General features: G+C 41.4%; 1 protein-coding gene across 1 annotated transcript; it reads right to left on the reverse strand.

Annotated features, from left to right (window-relative positions):
- Positions 1 to 4,257: 4,257 nt before the first annotated feature.
- SPINK2 (serine peptidase inhibitor Kazal type 2) lies at positions 4,258 to 21,580 on the reverse strand. Its single transcript, XM_069962214.1, has 5 exons — positions 21,566 to 21,580; positions 19,621 to 19,776; positions 18,272 to 18,303; positions 10,037 to 10,149; positions 4,258 to 4,634 (listed from the first exon to the last, which is right to left on the reverse strand). Exons 2-5 carry the CDS (start codon positions 19,667 to 19,669, stop codon positions 4,589 to 4,591), a joined length of 240 nt encoding a protein of 79 aa, XP_069818315.1. The 5' UTR covers positions 19,670 to 19,776; positions 21,566 to 21,580; the 3' UTR covers positions 4,258 to 4,588.
- Positions 21,581 to 23,322: the final 1,742 nt, after the last annotated feature.

Raw genomic sequence — 23,322 nt, forward strand, 5'->3', positions numbered from 1 at the left:
AGTCCTCAGCTCCCCGTTAGATCTGCAGGAGGTGGGATCCATAGACTTATAAACATTTTACAAAAAATATATTTCAATAACAGTAACACTTTAAACTTTACCATAAAGACATATGAAAACTAGAGATGGGCGAACCTCAAGCATGCTCGAGTCAATCCGAACCCGAACTTTCGGCATTTGATTAGCAGTGGCTGCTGAACTTTGATAAAGCCCTAAGGCTATGTGGAAAACATGGATATAGTCATTGGCTGTATCCATGTTTTCCAGACAACCTTAGAGCTTTATCCAAGTTCAGCAGCCCCAGCTAATCAAATGGCGAACAATCGGGTTCGGATCGACTCGAACTCGAACCCGGTTCGCTCATCTCTAATGGAAACTCATTTACACATCCAAGTTCACATCTCTGAAGTAGGAGATGAAGTGTGATTTTATGTTATGCTCTTAAGAAAGCATGCAGAATTATGGGTATTACTATTATCATAAAACTATTTAAGAGAACTATGCCAAATCTAATGGTTATTTCAGAAAAACTTCCTCATTCTCACAGCTCAAAATAACGCAGTCTAAGGCTATGTTCACACTGCGTACGAATCCGTCCGTAGATCGTACATGCCGTACATGTGTGGCTGAAACTACGGGCGTGCGAAAAATTGACATGTGGCCGGATGCGTACGCACCGCGAACATACGCCCGCAGTACAGTCATGCTTCCCTAGCTTGTTTCGAAGCGATCTGAGGCAGGTCATTTACTTGGAAATCTTCGCCCAGCCCCATAAACCACACAGAACCTTTTGGATCGAAAAATCAAGTTCAATTTAGCTGAAATAAGTACTTTGTACGGGACCGCATGGAAATCCACAGCCGTGAGTTTCAACATTTCCGTCCTCAAACAATGGTCTTGTTCATTTTTCACGGCGCCGTATACGATCCGGCCGTAAGCTCATTTGTAGTGTGCACTGTGCGGGCGTATATCTTATACTTTCAAGCGAACGCATCAACCTCAAAACTATGTGCGTATATTCGCGGTTCGCACTACGGACGGATTCATACGCAGTGTGAACATAGCCTAAATATACAAAACTACAAAGAAAGAAAGACGCTAAATAACACCAAGGTCATACAAAGGACAGGTAGCTTACATACAGTAAATAATCTGAAAAAGGTGACCATGGATAATGAGAACAGCCTCAGTGCTCCTTGGCACAGATTGTAAAAGTGACACCAATTTCCCACACCACATTCTTGCTGTTGGCATTTAGTTAGAGATAAAGACTTCTGTGGGCACTACTCCAGAATGTTTGATAAGTAACAAGCATGGGATCTGGTGACATAAGCATATAGGCATTTTAGCGTGCCTTCAAATCATTTGAGGGAAAAGGCAACAATAATGCTGCGTTTACACGTAACGATTATTGGCCCGATCGTACGATTAGCGATGTCGGATTTACGATTTTTTTTTTATAACGATCAGCGTTTAGACGGTACGATATATCGTACGAAAATTCGCACTGCGATCGTTTTGCGATCGTTTAAGCCTATCTCACACATTGGTTAAATCGGCGAACAACTGTTCACACGGAACGATTTGCGATTTTTTTGCGTACGATGAACGACAATTTGCTGACCTGATGAAAGATCACGATGTACGATTTATCGTGCGTCGTTCGATGCGTTTACACGTACGATTATCGTTCCAATTCGACCGTTATCGCGCAAATTCGCACGATAATCGTTACGTGTAAACGCAGCATAAGAATTTCCAATTCAATATAAAGGAAAATCAGGATTCTCAATCAGACTTTATTAAGTGTGCTCAGCATTTGGTTAAAATATTCTTCTTGCTTAAGTCGTGTCTGTCAACTGCAGTTAAAGACTTGTCAGGTGTCTAATAAATACAATTTAACACATAGCAGTCATAAAGAAGAGTAGTGATCTTCTGGTAGGATTGTTGTTAATCACACTGAATTTCCACTGACAATTAGGCATTTACACAAAGCTGTGAAGGCGGAATATATATTATCTACTATTATTGTATAGGAGTTGTCCACCAACAAAGGGTTTTTGTTCTTTTTTTAAAGGGCTCAGGCAGGCTATTAAAAAAAAAAGGTTCAGCCTTGACACGCAGTATGTTTTTACTCAGGCCAGGCCTTATTCCACCATCAGATCTGCCAAAGATTTGAAGCCAAAACCAGGAGTTGATTTAAAAAGAGGAGAAATCCAGTCTTTCCTTAATGACCTGTTCTCTGTTTATAGTCTGTTCCTGGGTTTGGCTTCAAATCTTTGGCAGATAATCTGTCGTCAGATCTGTTGGTGGAATAGGGCCCATAATAAGAAAAACAAAGAAATACCTACCCAGTTTTCTATAACTCCTGTTCCACAGACTTTTTGCCAGTATAAGGCCAAGTTCACACAGTGTATGACAGCAGCCGTTCTGTGACACAGCCGTGTCACAGAATTGCCGATGTCTGTGAAGTTCAACCGGAAGAACTTAATTTCCTTTTAACTGGAATGTGGGCACATTCAGGTGTGCCCGCATTCCAATTGACCAAAGCAGACAATGTAAAGTGTGGCCGGAGTCGGACATGTCAGTTTTCTGTGTGGCCGAATGGAATTCCAGCTGGAGTGTATACAGTGTGTATACATTATGGCCGGGATTCCATACACTTTAATGCGATCGGCCACTTCATTAAATAAGGGCCGTTGGTGCAAACCTGCAACAATGGCCATTGTTTAATGAAAACTTATGTTGTGTGAACTTAGCCTGAGGCTGGGTTCACACTACGTATATTTCAGTCAGTACATGTATATTTCAGTCAGTATATTTCAGTCAGTATTGCAACCAAAACCAGGAGTGGATTAAAAACACAGAAATGCTCTGTTCACACAATGTTGAAATTGAGTGGATGGCCGCCATTTAATGGCAAATATTTGCTGTTATTTTAGAACAACGGCTGTTATATTGAAATAATGGCCGTTATTTACTGTTATATGGCGGCCATCCACTCAATTTCAACATTGTGTGAACAGATCCTTTCTGTGTTTTTAATCCACTCCTGGTTTTGGTTGCAATACTGACTGAAATATACTGACTGAAATATACATATACTGACTGAAATATACGCAGTGTGAACGTAGCCTAAAGATGTAATGATGTGGAGCGCAAATATGGTGTGAACCCAGCTAACATTTAATTAATTTGTAAGGGAGATTTTGGAACCCATGTTAGTGTTAAGGTACCCATACACCTTAGACTTTAGTTAGCCGTACCTGCCGCTCACCAATCTATGTTGTATGGGTCTCTCCCGAACGACCACCAACAGACGATGTTAGTGGTGATAGGGGTTGGTCGTGATAGAAAATCACCATCTGACTTTTTAGGCAGATAAACCGCGGTCAGAGCGCTCAGAACATTTCAGTGTAGGGGGCAGAAAGGTGGCAGGTGGGAGAGATACCTGACAGCCAAACGATCATTCAGGTGTATGGGGACCTTTAGGCCAATTGGATAATACAGCAGACATGATTATGTGCTTGGTGAGCAATCGACTTCAGCAGATGGTTTTGTGAGTGATGTTTCTCCTACAGGCAATATGCTTACAATATGCTTTAACAAGGAAGAAGTTTTTCTTAAAAGGCTGCTAACAACTAACTTAAACTAGGGCTATTTGGTAACTATATGGGGTCCAAATAATGTGTGTTATTTTGTCTGTGATTTGCTGTCACATAACTATTTTGGCTGCCAGGCACTTATGATTTAATATTTGAAACACTCATCACACACTAAAAAAAAAACTGCAGTCATGTTGAAAATGAGTCAGGGTATATGCGATACGCAGCAAATACGCAGCAAATACGCAACAAACACGCAGCAGATTAGATCTAAATAACTGAACACAGCATCACATCTGCACCATCAAATCTGCTGCAGATCTGCTGCGTATTTGCTGCTTATCTGCTGCATATACGGTGTGTGTGTTTGTACCCTAAGAGTCAGAGCACTCGTGGACCTCTACAGTGGTGCTTAAAATATAAAAGGCTTAGGGACTTAGAGTATTGCTTATAATTGTTCATGTGTTTGCTTCGTATCATGAGTATAAGGTATATACCTTATTAATGTAAATTTTTGTAAAGTTTGAAAATTAATAAAAATGTAAATCACAAAAAGAAAATAAAAAAAATATAAAAGACTTCAAAAGTGTCCAAAAAGAGAAAACAAGTAGAAGCCCTCAACGTTCAAAAGAACCATATCTTTTGACCCATGAGTGCCGCTACTTTGTTTCTTCTTTGTGGACATAATTACAGTCATAACTTGTGATTTTGCAGGGCAGCATTGCAATCCAGCTGTTGCACAATCCAGCACTAGCCTCAAAGAAATAGGTAAGTGAACATACTAATTCTATATATAGCATACTATTATAAGGCCATTAAAGGTTTTGAAATGATTTACAATATATAAATACTTTCACCTTTGTATTGTACATTGGTTTTGCACAGGATTTATTTTTCACTTCATTTAAATGTTGTGCAAAGAAATTGTTGCTCCAAAAGAAGTCATCTTGTTAAGCTCTTCAAGATTTAATGTGAGCTTATTATCAGCATTCGCCTTTCCATTTAACTTGAACTTTCAGACCATTGTCTCTGTGGAGAAAACAAATAAGTTGCACAATGTTACCGATTTAGAGCCAGTATCATATTGACTTGTCATTAAGTACTCATAAATATTGATAGTGTCACCAAGCACTGCCAAGACCAGAAACACTACCCACTTGAATACAACGCTACCAACATAGCATTAAGTAATTGTTTGGGTACTTGTTAAGTCAATATTATGTTGTCGTAGCACATTATCATTTTTGCAGCAGCAATGGTTTTCTGAAAATGAAAGACTGAATTAGATTTGCAAAAGCCTTTAGAGCGAATCATAAAATTCAAGGTCATCACACCTATATGGACTTATATGTATGTATGTATCTATATATGTATATATATATATATATATATATATATATATATATATGTGCTAAGCAGGATCGAAAAAGCTCAATGGGCAGCCTGAGTCCACTAGACTGAGGAAACAACCATATCACACTCCAATCCAAAATAGTGATGGTGTAAATAGATATGAATTATTTGTTCCTACTGCCTTGCTGTAATAATTGCTTGTATTCACAAAGCCTTAAAGCGACTCTGTACCCACAATCTGTCCCCCCCCCCAAACCACTTGTCCCTTCCGATAGCTGCTTTTAATCCAAGATCTGACCTGGGGTCCGTTCGGCAGGGGATGCAGTTATTGTCCTAAAAACAACTTTTAATCCTGCAGCGCTGTGTCCAACGGCCGGGGCTTACATTTGTATATGCATTAGGCTGGCACAACCTCTCTGTCCTTCCTCCCCACCTTCCTCATCATTAGGAATGATCCAGGAACATTTACTGCTGTTTGAGCTTTGCACAGGTGTATTAATGATCCAGCCCATGTTCATTATACACACAGGTGGGGAATAGGAAGCAATCTGCCTGGAGCATTCCTAATGATGAGGAGGGTGGGGAGGAGGGACGGAGAAGGTGTGCCAGCCTAATGCATATACAAATGTAAGCCCCGGCCGTTAGACACAGCACTGCCTGATTAAAAGTTGTTTTTATGACAATAACTGCATCCCCTGCCGAACGGACCCCAGGACAGATCTTGGATTAAAATCAGCTATCCGAAGGTACAAGTGGTTTGGGGGGGGGGGGTCAGATTGTGGGTACAGAGTCGCTTTAAAGGGAATCTGTCAGCTCCGTGGCCCTACCTAAGGTGCTGACAGTGTTCTGTAGCTGGCAGTCCCCCTAGTGAGCATGGTGCCTTATGGTAATTTTCCATGCAGTGGATTATACACAATCTCACGTCTCCTACTGTAATGAAGAGGCAAAGAGGAGTTGTTTGTGCTGCACTCTGGCACACCTCACCATTCCTTCCTCCTCCCTCTTCATGAATAATCAATGCTGCCAGTGTCTATGTTCACAGAAAGGCTATGTTCACATGCTGTTAAAATTGAGTGGATGGCAGCAAATAGTTACTGTTATTTTAAAACAATGGCTGATATTTACCATTAAATGACGGTCATCTGCTCACTTTCAACAGTGTTTCTATAGCCTTGCTATGTTTTCAATCCACTCCTTGTTTTGGTTGCAAAATACTGACCAAAATACTAAAGAAGAATACTGTGTGTGAACATAGCCTTATAAATGATAGAATAATGAGAAAAAAATAATAATAAATAAATAAAGACCTCCATTTTATTTCCATCAGGGGATTTGAACCAGAGAATGAACTGCTGTCAGGTCTCTAGACAGGTGAGTTAGTCCTAGACCACAGTTCCAACACATTTAGAGTGTTTCTTTCAGACATAAACTGCCTACAGAGGACTGATCTGCAATCAGAGACACTGGCTGACAGCTGAGTGAGCAGGAGGCCGGGCAGCACTGATTATTCATGAAGAAGAGGGAGGGGGAAGGAGGGGAAATGTATGCCAGATTGTGGCACGAACAAGTCCTCTTTGCCTCTTCAGTACAGTAGGAGACGTGAGATTGTGCACAATCGACTGCACGGAAAATTACCAAAAGGCACCATGCTCACTAGGGGACTGCCAGCTACAGCACACTGTCAGCACCTCAGGAAAGGCCCAGTAGAGGACAGATTGCCTTTAAGTTTGGCTAATATATTCAGATGTAGGATATGTAAATGTGCAAGACAGGCACAGGCTTCCTATGACCCATCATAGGTTGTGGCCACAGTGCTTACTGTATGTGAAAATATCTGATTACGCTAGGCTTTCCAGCAACTAAGGAATCTGCATTGTAACAAATGGGTATTGTACATGAATGAAAGAAGTGCAATAAATGTGTTCTTTTAAGTGCAGATTTAGATTAAGGATGCATTAAAGGAGTAAAATGTTTTTAAATTATCTGGTATCAGAAAGTTAATTAGATTTGTAAATGACTTTTTTATTTAAAAACTCCAGCCTTTCAGTACTTATCAGCTGCTGTATGTCCTGCAGGAAATGGTGTATTATTTCCAGTCTAAAACTGTGCTCTCTGCTGCCACCTCTGTCGGTGACAGAGACTGTCCAGAGCAGTGGCAAATCCCATAGAAAACCTCTCCTGCTCCAGACAGTTCCTGTCTCGAACAGAGGTGGCAGCAAAGAGCACTGTTTCAGACTGGAAAGAATATACCACTTCCTGCAGGATATACAGCAGATGATAATTACTGTACTGGAAGGCTTGAAATTTGTAAATAGAAGTAATATGTAAATCTGTCTAAATTTCTAAAATCAGTTGATTTAAAAATATATATATATATTTTTCTCTGGAGTTGTATGTTCTTTGTTTTATGTGTGGGTTTCCTCAGGGTACTCTGGTTTCCTTCCACATGCCAAAACATACTTATTCAGTAAAGGACATTTCATATGTTTTTTTTTTTTTTTACTGCTGCTGAATTCGTCTTAAGTCTGGAACTTTGGAGCAGCTTGGCCAATCAGCTGTCAGCATATGAAGGAAGCTGTTCATCTGTATGTTCTAAGGGGGCAGATGTACAATAGCCTTTTCATTAGCTCTTTCTTTATTGATAATGTCGTCAGCACTATTGAAGAACCGTGTTTTTGTGTTTGGCTAGCTGCACTGTAACATGCACTTTGTTTTTCTAATAACAAAAGTTTTAGTGATACTGAGTTAGATAACAAGTTAGTGCCAGGAGCGGCTGAGTTTGGTGCATGAGCCCTATTCTAATTAATATAAACACTGTGAGTTGTAACCAGGGCAATGCAATCTTTGCCCGTTGTATGCCTTTCTGAACTGCTCTTCATTGTGACAAGTAACCAAGGCCGTAAATTTACGCCCCCGCTGCCTGGGCCTTAATGCAGGAGGGCGTAAATGTACTCCCTTGCTGGGGGGCCGCACTATGAAGCAAGCTCAGGAGCTGAGCTCGCTTTATAGCGGGTGAGGATCGGCTACTATCAGCAGCCAGGCCCTCACCCTCAATGGCGGGCCGCCGCGATTGCGCGGCAGCCCGCCATTAACCCCTTGAACACCGCGATCGCGTCAGTGTTTAAGTGTAAGTGACAGGAGCAAGTGTAATAAAATAAATAAATAGATGTGTTTAAAAATGCCCGGTAAATTACATGTTAATTAACTTTATTATTTTTATGTGTTTTATGTATAAAATGGGAAGGGGGGTGATTTTCACTTTTTGTGACGGAGGGGCTTTGGGACATTTTTTAAAACTTTTATTGATTTTTGTTTGTTTGTTTTTACACTTTTTTAAGTCCCCTTAGGGGACTTTTACATTACTACATTAGATTGAACACACTGATCACTTCTATGCAATAGCATAGCAGGGATCAGTGTAATCTGCAATCTTCTGATAGAGCCTGCCTGTGGCACTCTATCAGAAGATCAGGCTGCACAGAGGTAAGCATTAGACCTCCGCCAGTCAGGCAGTGCGATCGGGACCCCTGCAGACACTAAAACGCTGCGGTCGCGGCATGATCGCAGCGTTTAAGGGGTTAATGGCAGGCAGCTGCGAGATCGCGGTCGCCAGCCATTGAGGGTGAGGGCCTGGCTGCAGACAGCAGCCGGTCCTCACCCGCTATGGGGCGAGCTCAGCTGGTGAGCCCGCTCCATAGCCCAGGACCACCGCAGGGCATACATTTACGCTCTCCTGCCTTAAGGCCCAGGCAGCGGGGGGCGTAAATGTACGTCCATGGTCCTAAATGATGCCTAAGAGCACAAGACAAGTTATTGAGACATTGACATTTTTGTTGGGGGATACCCGCCACTGTTGACTTTTTTTTCAATAAATTGAGATGAGGAAATAAAATCCCCTCGCTTGCTTCTGCCTAAATTCCCTACTCTCATGCTATAATATCACTGTAGGGTCAACTTTTTAAGTTTTTATATATTTTACCTGCAAGCCAAATATCTCTAACTTTTTGTGAGTAGTGTATATGTATATACTACAGGTTTATTTTTACTGTCTTTAGTGGCCAGTTTCATTTCTTTTTAATGGTCCTTTAAACGTTCAATTGACGATAAATCTGGTGACTGGGCATGCCAGGAAAGCATTGCAGTCTGGGGGAGACATTCCTGTGAGTCCCTCACTGTGTGCAGGTGAGCATTATCCATGAGAGACAACCCATGTGGCTACAGGATAGACTGTACGTATCACTGAGCTGTTAGCGTCCCTCGTATCACTACGAGGGGTGAATGACTGCCATATATGTTGGCTCCCCAGATCATCACACCTGCAGTTGGGGCAACGGATGGATCCACAGAAAAGGTAGGACTAAAACACTCCCCACAAGGCCTTCATACTTTCCCACATATTAACATATAAAAGGTGTAGCAAGCATGCACATAAACCAACATTTTTTTTCTTTCATGCTTAATAGGCTTTTCTGTATTTAAAAAGGGACATACATTTCTTAAAGTGTCATTGTAGTTTGTAAAAACTTTTGACATGTCTGAGAGACATCAGTCTGGATCTGATTGTTCAGACCTGTGGAGAGGACAGCACTGCAGCGTGTCCTGTCTCTGCTCTGTGTAAGAAAAAAAAAGAGTTGGGCTCTGTAGACATTATGAGCCCGTCTATATGTCCAATCCAATATATGCCTATCACTGAAGGAGATATATTGGGGGAGATGTATTAAGACCAGCATATCTGTACACCGGTTTTACTAAATCCCCACCCCTATGGCCCTTCATTAGATTAATTGAGCAAAAGTGGGCAGGGGTGTAGCCTCCTACTGTGCCCTGTAAATAAGTGTAAATCATAGTAAATCTGGTGTGGTAAGAGGCCATATATCCTACCCACCCATTGGTAAGAGGCCATATATCCTACCCACCCATTAAGTGAGCATGGCTGCTTGCACAAAATTTGCACCTTTTGTCCCGAATCTAACCCCTTTTTATGGCGTAATCTCATTATAACAGACATGTATGTATTCAGATCCTATATTCTATCCATTTTAGTATCCAGCAATAATTAGATAGGGATTAACACTTACCTGTTGGAGGAGCACAGCATACACTCATTGGAGTATGTTTTTCCATCTGTTCCACAAACAGGTTTAAAATCTCTTGTGCAGCCTGGTATGTGATCATATAAGTAGCATTTTGGCTGGAATGAGATAATATAAGATATCAAAAAAGATAATGATATGATGCATTTATTTAAAGGTTTATATTTATACCAAGTTTTTGCAGAAGATTTCCCTTCCAAGGGATAACAGCAAGCAGACTTACATAGATTAGTTAATTGCCAGTAGTTCCTCATAGAGGCTTTGGGGGTTTTGTTTGTTAACATTCAGTCTAAATTGCCTTTTATCTTTTAGCACTTTTTTTTTTTGCAGTGAAATCTATCTTTTATGCGGAAAACCGTGAATTTTGTGCATATTTTTTTTCTTGTGCAAAAACATGAGCAAATTTAAAAATTTTTAGGCTATGTTCACATAACACACAAACAATGGATGTTGTTTGGCACTCAAAACAATGGCCGGTGTATTGAGTGCCAAACAATGGTTGCTGTTTGCAGCAACAATTGCATTGAAATCAATGCAGAATGGCCAGAAATAATTGACATGCTCATTATCTTGAAGGTTGTATCAAATAACCACCGATATTCAATAACTTGTGTGAACAACGGCAGTTGTTTACATTGACTAACTCCTTAATGACAAAGGGCTTATATTTACGCCCTGTTGTCGGTAAGAGCATTCAGAACGGGGCCGCGCGATCCCGGGTGCCGCATGTAGCCCGGGACTGCGGCTATTAGCAGGCACGGTGCGATCGTCGTGCCCGCTAATCAGTTAATCAGATGCAGCTGTCAAAGTTGACAGCTGCATCCGATTACCGTATGCAGCCGTTCCCTGGTGTCTAGTGGCGGAGATCGCCCCCCCCGGGACGTTGTCCCGGAGGAGCAATCTCCATTTCTGGTGCCGGCCGGGGTCTCCGCCAAAATGGCGCAGCCGAAAGCAAACGGGTGCCGATCTCATTGATCTATGCTGCATATCTATGCAGCATAGATCTCAATGAGAGATCAGTGCACTTATACTAGAAGTCCCCCAGGGGAGCTTCTAGTATAAGTGTAAAAGTAAAAAAAAAAAAGTGATGTTTTTCAATCAAAAGACCCCTCCCCTAATAAAAATCTGAATCACCCCCCTTTACCCATTAATAAATAAATGTAAACAAATAAATAAATAAACATATTTGCTATTTCCGCGTGCGTAATCGCCCAAACTATTAATTAATCCCATTCCCGATCTCGCACGGTAAACGGCGTAAGCACAAAAAAATCCCAAAGTGCAAAATTGCGCATTTTTGGTCGCATCAAATCCAGAAAAATTTTAATAAAAAACGATCAAAAAGTCGTATATGCGCAATCAAGGTACCGATAGAAAGAACACATCATGGCGCAAAAAATGACACCTCATACAGCCCCATAGACCAAAGGATAAAAGCGCTATAAGCCTGGCAATAGAGGGATTTTAAGGAACATATATTTGTTAACAATGGTTTGAATTTTTTACAGGCCATCACATAATATATAAGTTATACATGTTATATATCGTTTTAATCATAACGACTTGAGAAACATATATAACAAGTCAGTTTTACCCCAGGGCGAACGGCGTAAAAACAAATACCCCCCAAATAAACAAAATGCAGGTTTTTTTTTTTCAATTTCACCATACGTTTATTTTTTCTCTGGTTTTCCAGTGTACTTTATGAAAAAATTCAGCCTGCCATTGTGAAGTACAATTAGTAGCGCAAAAAGTAAGGGCTCATGTGGGTTTCTAGGTGGAAAAATGCAAGTGCTATGGCCTTTTAAGCACAAGGAGGAAAAAAGGGTTAAAAGGGTCCTTAAAGAGTTAATGCAACACATTTCACAATGAAAACAACAGCTATTGGTTTAATTTAGAACAACGGCCATTCTTGTTCTGTTGTGTGAGCATAGCCTTATAGTGCAAAAATGGATTAGTCAAATAGAAGTGCCCAGGCTAAAATACAGCTTCACATTTAGTTAAGTGCAAAATTGTATGCACGCTACTTTTAGGCTATGTTCACACTGCGTATGAATCCGTCCGTAGATCGTACGCCGCTGTACATGTGCGGCTGAAACTACAGGCGTGGGAAAAATAGACATGCGCACAGGACCGTACGCACCGCGAACATACGCCTGTAGTACAGTTATGCTTCCCTAGCTTGTTTCGAAGCGATCTGAAACAGGTCATTTACTTGGAAATCTTCGCCCAGCCCCTTAAACCACACAGAACGTTTTGGATCGAAAAATCAAGTTCAATTTGGCTGAAATAAGTACTTTGTACGGGACCGCATGGAAATCCACGGCCGTGAGTTTCAACATTTCCGTCCTCAAACAATGGTCTTGTTCATTTTTCACGGCGCCGTATACGATCCGGCCGTAAGCTCATACGTAGTGTGCACTGTGCGGGCGTATATCGTATACTTTCAAGCGAACGCATTAACCTCAAAACTACGTGCGTATATTCGCGGTTCGCACTACGGACGGATTCATACGCACTGTGAACATAGCCTTAGGGTGGATTTACACGTACTGCATTTACAGCGTATTGCAGTGTTTCTTGCAGTGAAATCCGCTGCAACACTTATTTCCATTGCTGCAGCAGATTTCAATTCCCCTTTGGGAATATTGTGCTATAGACCTGTAAAAATTCATTACTTCACTCCTGACACTATGCTTACCTGTTTGCGTTCCACTGGCACGCTCTTGCATGGTTCTCCAGATGCCCACACAAACAGCCTGCCTAGCCAATCACTGCGCTGTCCTGCTGCAGACAGTGATTGGCTGAGTGGACTGTCACTGACCTGGGACCTAGAAAGGCATTTGGGAGCGCACTAGTGGAACAAGGACAGGTCAACATGGTATTATAAGTATCTAATTTTGACAAGTCTCAAGCACAATATTCTCGCAGCAGAATGGAGTGGCGTAGGTTTTAATAGAAATCAGTATTGCAGTGGATTTTATTATGCGTGAAATCCGTTGCGATATGGTCCACACTCTGGCGCGCCTCACCACTCCGTCCTCCTCCTCCATGAATATTCTGCGCAGATTGGCCACCTACACGCTCGTGCGTCAGCCTGCATGTTTGTGCATGCACCAATGCTGTCAGAGGCCATACATGCCGTCCTGGCAGTTTACCAATGATATCACAGGCCGTGCGCCTCCTCTCTTCATTGTTTGCACAGGTGCCATAAACCAGGGGAGGAGCACACATGCGCTGAGGGGCTGAAGCCAATGCCCACACTTGGGACACTCAGTGTGCGTATTACATTATTAGGCTATGTTCACACAACATATATGTTCATAAAATCACGGCCGTTGTAAACAAAAATATACCTTACCTCTCAGTCTATGGAATCCCGACCGGAGGGTATACCCATAGACCCTGTCAAAGCACACTCCATAGTGTGCTGGGGGGAGTTCTGATGTGGGCGCGCACTGATACGCCCGCATCAGAACCCTGCGGCCGAAAAGATCATCCAGCCAGTACTGCAGTGCCGGCCGGGATGATCTTTTCAGAGACCGTCCGTTCTGTGACCCAGTCGGGTTACGGAACGGACGGTCTCTTACAGCGTGTGCACATGGCCATATTTTGTATATACACAGCAAGGGCTGCACGGACATCGCCAACAATGTCTGTACAGCCCTTGCTGCACGATCATCAAGCTGTGTAATAGGCTCAGTAAACGAATTCTGACCTAGCAGATCAGCACTCGCTTACAGCTTATGTCGGACTGTGCAATATGGCCCTAAACCTTGATGGACCATTTTCTACAAGCAGTTTTCCAATAATCACGATCAGGTGCTTTGAAAGTTATGGGAGGATTTGTGGTTTTTTTAAGCCAGTCTGACTACTTTTAAAAAATATTTGTAACACCAGATATTCCTTTTTGGGCTATTCATGGTGTGCAGTGCAAGAAGGATAACATGTATTTGAAGCCCTTTACCACCACCTGCTGGGTAAACTGCTATACTGCACATTTGTGTCTGAAGCAAAATTGTGTCAAAATGATCAACATCTATTCAGTTTGTTCTGTCTTTTGACTTTATACTCATGATAAGTAAAAAAAAACAAAAACAAACACATGCTATACTTTAAGTATGCCATTGATTCTCGGCAAGCTGTTATCTGAATAATAATAATAATAATAATAATAATAATAATACATGGTCACTGTAAATCCTTCATTTAACATAAAAATGTTTTTACTATTATAGGCATATTGTAAAACATGACTGAAAATTACTAGAAACTTGTAAGGGCAAGCTCACATGCTTTAAGACTTTTTCTTTGCCATGTTTGCATCAACAATACCACAATGTTGTAAATGGAATTGCCACACAAATGAAAAAAAAATCTGCATAGATTCAAGGACATGCAGATTCCCAATTTTACTGTTTAACCTATGCAAGAATTTTATCTTAACCATTACTTGAATTTACATATGGGTTTACAATATGGATGTACTGCTGATATCTGGCAGAGACAGCAACAGAAAGTTACACTGCCCAGTGGGCCAAAACATGTCCTGGCCATGTATGCTGACATGCTACACTAAATAAACAGCAATAACTGAGGTGGTGATGCTGGGATTCCTTATTACATTTATTCTGGATTCTCCTGCCATGAGCACCAGCAAACAGCGGAGTTCTGCCTTCCTGTTCTACTATAGCCCCTTTACCCATTACATGCTGGGTCTTTTGATTTGTTATTTCCCTTTAGTTTCTGAAATAAAAGGGTGTCCAGAAACGTTTGACCCTGTATATAATATAATATATTTAGAAATGCTCTAGATCAGACCTTTCATACATTTCTGAAAAGATTTACTGCGCATTTTTGTTAAAAAAAAAATATATATATCACAAAGTTAAAATCACTGTATTAAGTGACTGCCAAAAGCAAACCATGCGTGCCTGCTAAATTCTTGTTTCAAGGTAGAGGGCTGAAGAATGCCACCTCTGCTGGGATTACAAATTGGAAGTACTTTACAATTGCAACCTAATAGATGTAAAAGCAGCTGGTGCTCTCAGATAGCAACAGCATAATAGATGTAGGGGTCAGAGAATAGGTAAGCACAGTGTGGGAATGAGGTGCACCCTGCCTCAACAATGGAAACTAGAATCCACAACCAAGTAAAGCAGAGAATACAGTACTACAGTGTGTTTAATTAAACTTATGACCTTTGCTGCAATGTAAGAAGAAAAAAAATATGTAGCTAAAAATGCCTTCATGTGGACTGTCAGGTTATACTACTGCATTGACTGCATGGTCACCTTTTTGAATGCCCAGTATGATTAAATAACATAATAATAGCTACAATATTGATGATGATAATAATAATAATAATAATAATAATAATAATACCAGCCTATGTCTTACATCCCGTAATGCTGCGTTTACACGTAACGATTATCATGCGAATTTGCGCGATAACGATCAAATTCGAACGTACGTGTAAACGCAGCGAACGATCAAACGACGAACGAGAAATCGTTTATTTTGATCTTACAACAAGTTCTCAAATCGTCGTTCGCAAAAAATTGGCAGATCGTTCCGTGTAAACAGTCGTTCGCCGATTTAACCAATGTGTGAGATAGGCTTAGGCGATCGCAAAACGAATTTTCGTACCGTTTAAACGCTGATCGTTATGAAAAAAATGTACAGAGACAACCTTCAAATTTGGTAAACAAAAAAAGAGAAAACTTTACATAGCCAGCGGTTTGATAGGAGCCGAACGGCCCGCATTGTACATTTAGGTATACATTTTTAATGTTTATCACCTCAAATTACCATGCCCTGATATACTACTATGAGATGCTTCTTTTACTTAAAGGGGTTATCCTGGATTAGGAAAACATGGCAGTTCTCTTCCAGAAACACCACCACACCTGTCCGCATATTGTGTGAGGTGTTACAACTTCACTTCAATGGAACTGAGCTGCAATGCCACACACAACCTGAAGACATAAGTGGTGGTGCTGCTTGTAGAAATAAAAAGTTTGCTGAAATTAGAGAAGGTCGCTTCCGTTCCAAGCAGCTACATCAAACTTCACTCGTTCTTGGGGGTCCTAAATGTTCTGAGCTATACTGATACACTTTTACTTCAATGTACGACAAACAATACCACTAATGCGAACCACAATTGTTACAAGACACGTCAGCATGCTGTCAAATATACAAGCAGGTACATCAAAGGCCCTATTGACTTCCAATAGTTTGAATGTAGTGAGCTAGTATAAACATGCTAGTAATTTTCTGAATGTATGTGTTGTGAAGTGCACCCTAGTTTATGGTTTTCTGTGCTATACAGTTTGAGCCAAAATACTTTTACGCTTGGAAAATGAACTGTACATTGTTCAGATTACTTAAAGCGAATGTACCATCAGGTACAAAGCTTAACGTTTCTTAAGAGAGTAGACCGGTGTCGGGGATGCCAGTCCCTTTGAACTTTTTGAACTGTGGTTCTGCCTGCACGATGACGGTCTATTCCCAGGCACTGAAGCACAGGAGGCAGAGTGCCTCTGCCACTGAATGGCTGAGAAGGCCTGCCAAGTAACGTCTCTGTACCAGAAAGCGGCAGCAAACCAGGGGAAAATCGAAATAATGTGGGTGGTAGTGCGGCGTATTGTGCTTTAGGGTGGGTTCACACAGAAGGGAATTGCAGCGGATTTCGCTGCGAGTTCACAGTGAAATCCTCTGTGATTCCTGTACTGTCAGTTTCAATAAGTGTACATATTTGCAGTGGAATTTTCATCTTGCGATGTAAATGTATGTAAATGCCGTCCCCCTTAACCTGCCACAGCCTGGTGAATACTTTACCGCTCCGCGCTCCGGCTTGCTTCTGGGGCTCCCGGCATCCTGATGTCTCGCTCAGCCAATCAGTGTGCTGTCCCGCCGCAGCCACCGATTGGCTGAGCAGGACGCCAGGGAACAACAGAAGCAGGCCAGAGCATGGACCGGTAAAGTATTCACCGGGCCGTAGCAGGTTAAGGGGGGGCGGCGTTTACATACTCGCAGTGGGATGAAATCCAGGAATCGCATCGGATTTTGCAGTGTGAAATCCGATGCGATTCCGCTATGTGTAAACCCACCCTTAGACTGTTTTATATGTATGATGGTCTGCAGTAAAAAATATGCCAGGACTGGGGAATTCCTACCCTGTGCATCATGGTGCTCATGTGTAGATTGAAGGGGCATCCCAGCTTCTATTCAGTTTGCTAATTAAAGGTGAAGTCCGGGGTCGGACATTTTTTTTCAAAAGAGCCAAGCAGAAGATGGCTGAACATAACAACATGCACTTACCTCTCCGGATCCAGCGCAGACCTGTGAGGAGGAAGCTGAGGATTAGTAGACTGCAGTGTGGTACTGCAGTGTGGAGTGCATTCTGCATTCTGAGGCAGGGCCTAAAAAAAAAAGTTGACACAATGGGGGAGATTTATCAAACATGGTGTAAAGTGAAACTGGCTCAGTTGCCCCTAGCAACCAATCAGATTCCACCTTTCATTTTCCAAAGAGACTATGAGGAATGAAAGGTGGAATCTGATTGGTTGCTAGGGGCAACTGAGCCAGTTTCATTTACACCATGTTTGATAAATCCCCCCCAGTGTATCTTGTGTAACCAGAAGCTAATTGCTTATACACCTGTGACCACCTGTGATGCTGTACTACCTACATGCTACTATCTGTAGGAAACCATCTGCCTAAATAAGGCTGCCCAAGGGTAACCAGCATCATCAGTGTAATACCTGTAACAGTATATAAATAAGACTGTGCCTCTAAGTAAGAACCTTCAAAAGTGCTGTGCCTTGCCCATATGTTCTAATAACCACCAAGCACCAGTACCTCTTGTAAGTTAAACATTAGTGAGTACTGTATGTGTGCCTTTATTGCTGTGCCAACTCCTCCGGTGAGGAGAATACCCAGTATACTGCACCCCTCCTTTAAACTTCTCCATCAAACACTATTCCGTGCCATGCAAATAACTAAAGTGCTGTAAATCTGGAGCCTAAACTGGGAACGGAAGGGCTCCGTGACTCCTATAGTAACATAAGTAGTAAGTAATTTCTTAACATTTATTAAAGGTGCCCATATCATAGACCACACACTTTTGAATAGTGTTAAATATTATATTCTGCAATATAAAAAAAACACTGTGGACTCTTTTTTCTATATGTAATATTGTAGCAAGATTATGCTTACCACACTTGCACCTTCTGCTTTTGGCCAAAATGCTGTAAAATAAATTAAAATATCATATTATAAACTATTCTGCAGATCTATGTTGCAAGTTAGATACTGTAGCATGTATTTGAGTATATTCACAACATAACTCCATAAAGGCACCACTATCACAGGACTGTTCTCCCTTGTTTTATCTTTTGATATTTAAAGGGGTTATCCAGCACTACAAAAACATGGCCACTTTTCCCCCTACTGTTGTCTCCAGTTCAGGTGCAGTTTGCAATTAAGTTCCATTTACTTCAATGGAACTGAGTTTCAAAACCCCACCCAAACTGGAGACAACAGTAAGGGGAAAGTGGCCATGTTTTTGTAGCGCTGGATAACCCCTTTAAAGGGTCCCTGTGCTAGGCTGAAGGAGAAATGTCTGCTGGTTGGCTCCCTACTGGCCTACTAGGATTGACAAGTCTTTTACTTCACAAAGACAGGACGAAACCTGTCAACCATCTTTTTTCTAAAATGCAGTAGTGCTTTATTGCTAAGCATAGTTCATCATGATTGGGGGACCTGTCACCAAATAATGTGCCCCACTTTTAGGGCAGCTTTATCTAGTGGACAGGTTCCCTTTGAATTAAAAATAAAAAAGAAGCAGAAAAAGAAACAAAAAGTATTTAGCACAACACTGTGTTCCTACGTCTCTGTGTCCATCATTACTATGTCACACAAACATTGGAATAATATTATTGAAAAGCAATGCAGGTAATAAATGAGAGGATAACCTCTTCATAGAAAACTTGTATGAACGGATACGATGGCAGGAACCCCACTAATCAAGAGAATGAAGGAAACTATGGAAAGGTTTCTGAAAAATATAGGCCTTTTTTTTTTTTTTTTTTTTTTTTAAATCCTGGCCATCACCTTTACATTTGCACATGCAGTCTTTGATATAAATGGAAAACCGAAATAGATGCATGATACATATGATACATATCATAAACAGTTTTTAAACACTTTATTAGCTAATAATGTAAAGAGGCTTGAGGGGTTTATATGTTGGGAGAAAACTGCATGACACTGACTTCTGACTGAACATCTGCCTATACTTTGTGATTATTTAAGCCCATCACAGTTTTCTAAAGATACAAAATACATAAAATATGAGAGTAATACAAGCATCCTGAAGACTAGTGATGGATGCAAATCATATACAATGAGAGATATTGGTGACAGTAATCATGTTTGGCTATGAACATACATGAAATAACTGTAAACTGGGTAATGGGGAGCCATATAAAGGTTTCATGCAATTAAACAACATAATATTCCAGTCATTCAAATAAATCCTTACATCCTATTGGTCAGAACAATACCTGCTGTTAGTATGCAGAAAATCATGAGGGAGGTGATAAGAGTCTTCATGGTTTCTTCTCTTTCCTGGCTGTTTACAAGCTGTTTGCGGAGGACAGCCCTGTGTTCCAGGATAGAGCTCCTGAGTGCCTGCCCTTGTCAGCTTCATTGGACTGGATCTGTGATGTCATAAAACATTTTCCAACAGTGTGCACCATCATTGTGAAACCACCTATAGCTCACTAAATGGCAATCTTCTTGCCTTAACCCCTTAATGGCAACACACATTTTCTTAGTTATTTTTTTAATCGTCAGGTGTAACTTTTCTATTTTCCCATTGACATAGCAGTCCTACAGGACAAATTATACTCCTCTGGGGTTTTTATAGTGCATTGGTTGTTGTCTTTAGACATGCCTCCAGGACTGGATCTGAAATGATCTCTATAGACTTAGGCTTACTTCACATAACCCTAAGTGCTTTGTGGACTAAAAAAAGGAGGACACGGTCCACATTATTCTTTTGTGATTATGAATCCGCAAAAACGGAGGCTTGTGCTTATATAAAACCAGAAAGCTGGTCACAGCCCAGGGGTTGCCAAGGAAACAATCCACCAATACACATAGCATACAGATGGCAGAGATGATCAGGTAGCAGTGGGTTAAAGTGAGAGGGCTATCCACCCAGTACAGTATCAGGATGGGGACACAGGGGGGGCGCGCATTAAGAAATCTTGCTCATTTACCGAGTTACAAGTTTTAAAAAATTCTTAGCTTGTCCTGCAAAGCACTCTCAAACCAAGTTACTTGTAAGCCAATTTCCATTTCTCAAAAAGTAGACGCCCAGCTGAGACAGTCGAGCTCCAGCACTACTTGGAATAGGAGAACTGTGCCAGGCCATTACTGTATGAGTGGTCTCTAATACATCTTTATGATAAATCTAATAAATATGGCAATTCTAATTTATGCATTTGGTAGGCAAAGTTGTGTGAACAATTCAATAAAACCATGTAGGAAGTGTTCATTTTTCTAACTTCAAATTTTTAAATCCAAAAATGTATGGCGGTTGCCCCTCATTACTCTAATCTCTTAATAAAAGTCACAACTGTTAGGACATGCTGGGAGTTGTAGTATGACAATACAATGGAGACGCACAGGTTGGAGACCCTACAACCAGTTGTATACTGCTAATAGGCTAGATGGAATTCTAATATTCCTCGTAGATATTCAGCCTCAAAGCTTACTGGGGGTGAGGTATGGAAGACTTGATTCGGCGCTGAACAGCATTCAATTCAGCACCGAATCCGAATCCGAAGTCCTCCATACCTCACCCTGGTAAGCTCTGAGGCTGTAACACACTTCTACTTATCTGGAGCCCTGGATCTCGTGGCTCAAGATCCAAGACTGTTCATTTGGACTGGCTGCTACGGCTACTCTAACTATCTCCACTGATAGCGCTACAAGGTGTTGTATTCTCTGTACAACACCTAAAGGTGAGCATAACCATTTGTGCCTCCTTTGTCAATTTTTTGTTTTATGGTATCACCCTATGGTGTTTTTCTATTCTCTCTTAGCCTAAAACCGTAGATATTCAGATGATTAATGATTGTTACAGGTTGTGGAGAGAAAGAATCTACCAATTTTCAGTAATATCAACCTACAAGCAGTAATAGGACAGCTGTATATAAATTGGGTGGTTTAAGGTGGTCTAACATCCAAATCCTTACATTATATACATATATACACATATATATATATATATATATATATATTAAAACTTTCACCATTATATACCGATAACCCTTCCAGCCCTATAACATATTAGTATGTCACGGTTCACAAGTCAGCCCTGCAAACCACCATACTAAACCAACATGAAGATGGTGCAGGTATCACCAGTGGGTGTCAGCTGTAACCAACAGCTGCCAGTCTGCTTTAATGGCCAGGACTAGAGATGATGCTGATCCTTACTGCTTTTTCCTGCCATGGTTAATAGTGACCACAGCATTGGGGCACCTTAACAATGACACGGGACTCCCTCTGTTACCTCATTATTGCCCTGAGACAAGACTGGGTTGTCATGGTGACTGGGGGCCTAAAATGCCCCTCATAAAGGGAAATAAAAAAAAAAGTTTATTAAAAGAAACTAAAATACATTTTTAACTACCCCCTGCTGCTCCTAGGAGCTGGACTTTTTGTAAGGGTGATTTGTTGTATAATAGGGTAAACTGAAAGGGGTAGTTCGGGGCAGTGGTTGCTCTTGTTAGGACGGGTGCCCCATCTACACCTTGTGCGAGGAGGGAGAGTCGGCCTACTGTCACCACAGGGCGTAATAGGGTTATCAGAATAAGGTGGAGTACGGGCGTTAGTCCTGCATCGCAGCGTAATATGTTTGAGTGGTTTCCCTATTACTGAAGTTACACTTGATTTTTAGGTTTAGGTTGATTGTATGTTTTTAATGCATTTATTAAAAGTTATATTTTAGATGTACCCTTCTCTGTGATACACAGACCATTGAAAAGTTGAACATTTTTGCGCAAAGCCCCGATTTACAAAGAAAATATGCAACTATTTAAGATTCTGTGCCCAGCTTGCCAATTGGGTGGGGTGTAATATTTATTATTATTTCTGATTTCTAATAAATGTTTGGCAAGCAGTGTATATTAAAGCGATTCTGTACCCACAATCTGACCCCCCCAAACCGCTTGTACCGTCAGATGCTGCTTTTTTTTTTTTTTTTTTTTTTTAAATCAGATCTTTTTTTATTAAAGAAAGGTTTTTTCTTTACAAACACAAAAAGTGCTTTGTTTTCGCCCCTCCCGTCCCACCCCCACCCCATGTATCTCACCCCCCACCCTTTTCCCAACACCCCAAACACAAAGTATCATAATTAGTGCAAAGTTATTGAGGTAGCCAAAAACATATTTCAGGTGAGTTGTGTACACATTACCAGTCCTAAAGACTAGAGGTAGCAACATATCAAAGGGGGGGTGTCCCCCAGCCATGTTCAGGTTTCCGCAGACAAACAACAACGTACAGAAAGAAAGAGAAGGGGGAGCAGCATAGGGGATCATGAAGACAGAAAAAGGGGTCAGGGGGGAGGAAGGGGGAAGAGAGAAGCATAGGAGATCTATTAGTATTAAACAGCGTTCCCATGGCCCCTAGCCACGTTCGCATTCTGTTCTGCTAGCAAAAGAAAGGCCTCCATCGGGGACCTCGGGAGGAGTCTAGAAGGGATACCAGAAGCATCAATCCAAGGGCCCCAGATGGACTCAAACTTTCTCATAGCTTTTCTTTTCTTGTAGACCCCTCTCCAGGCAGACAATATGGTTAATTTTAGCAATCAGTTCTGTCACAGTAGGTGCAGTAGGTTGTATCCAATGTTTAGCTATTAGTTTGTGTGCTTGATAAAGAACTCTACAGATAGCTAACTCCATACCTGATTCCTCAAGTCCACATCAAGGACACTTTGAGTCAGTTCGAACTCCAATCTTAAAAAGTAAGAGAGGGGGACTTCCGGTTCCGGCGCCACCATGTGAGGACCTGTGAAGAGGGAGCTCCGCAGCATCACCCCGTAATCCGGCAGCATCTCCCCCTTCAACGACAATCCTCACAGGCACAAGCACCGGGACCATACTCTGAGCCGCAGGGGCAACCTTTCGGCACCTATATTGACGGTACCGAGCTCGGAGGTAGCCGTCAGAACACGCGCGGCCCTCCGGCGGTAC

This window comes from Dendropsophus ebraccatus, chromosome 3 (genome assembly GCF_027789765.1).
Source record: "Dendropsophus ebraccatus isolate aDenEbr1 chromosome 3, aDenEbr1.pat, whole genome shotgun sequence".
NCBI lineage: Eukaryota > Metazoa > Chordata > Amphibia > Anura > Hylidae > Dendropsophus > Dendropsophus ebraccatus.

Bases quoted from the DNA above. Each gene is read 5' to 3' on its own strand.
- SPINK2 (XM_069962214.1), bottom strand. From the start codon at position 19,669: ATGAAGACTCTTATCACCTCCCTCATGATTTTCTGCATACTAACAGCA. The intron at 18,304-19,620 runs GTATTGTTCTGA...TTTATTTTACAG, and splicing joins TTTCTGCATACTAACAGCAG to CATTTTGGCCAAAAGCAGAA. The intron at 4,635-10,036 runs GTAAGTGTTAAT...TTTTCTCCACAG, and splicing joins ATGCTGTGCTCCTCCAACAG to AGACAATGGTCTGAAAGTTC.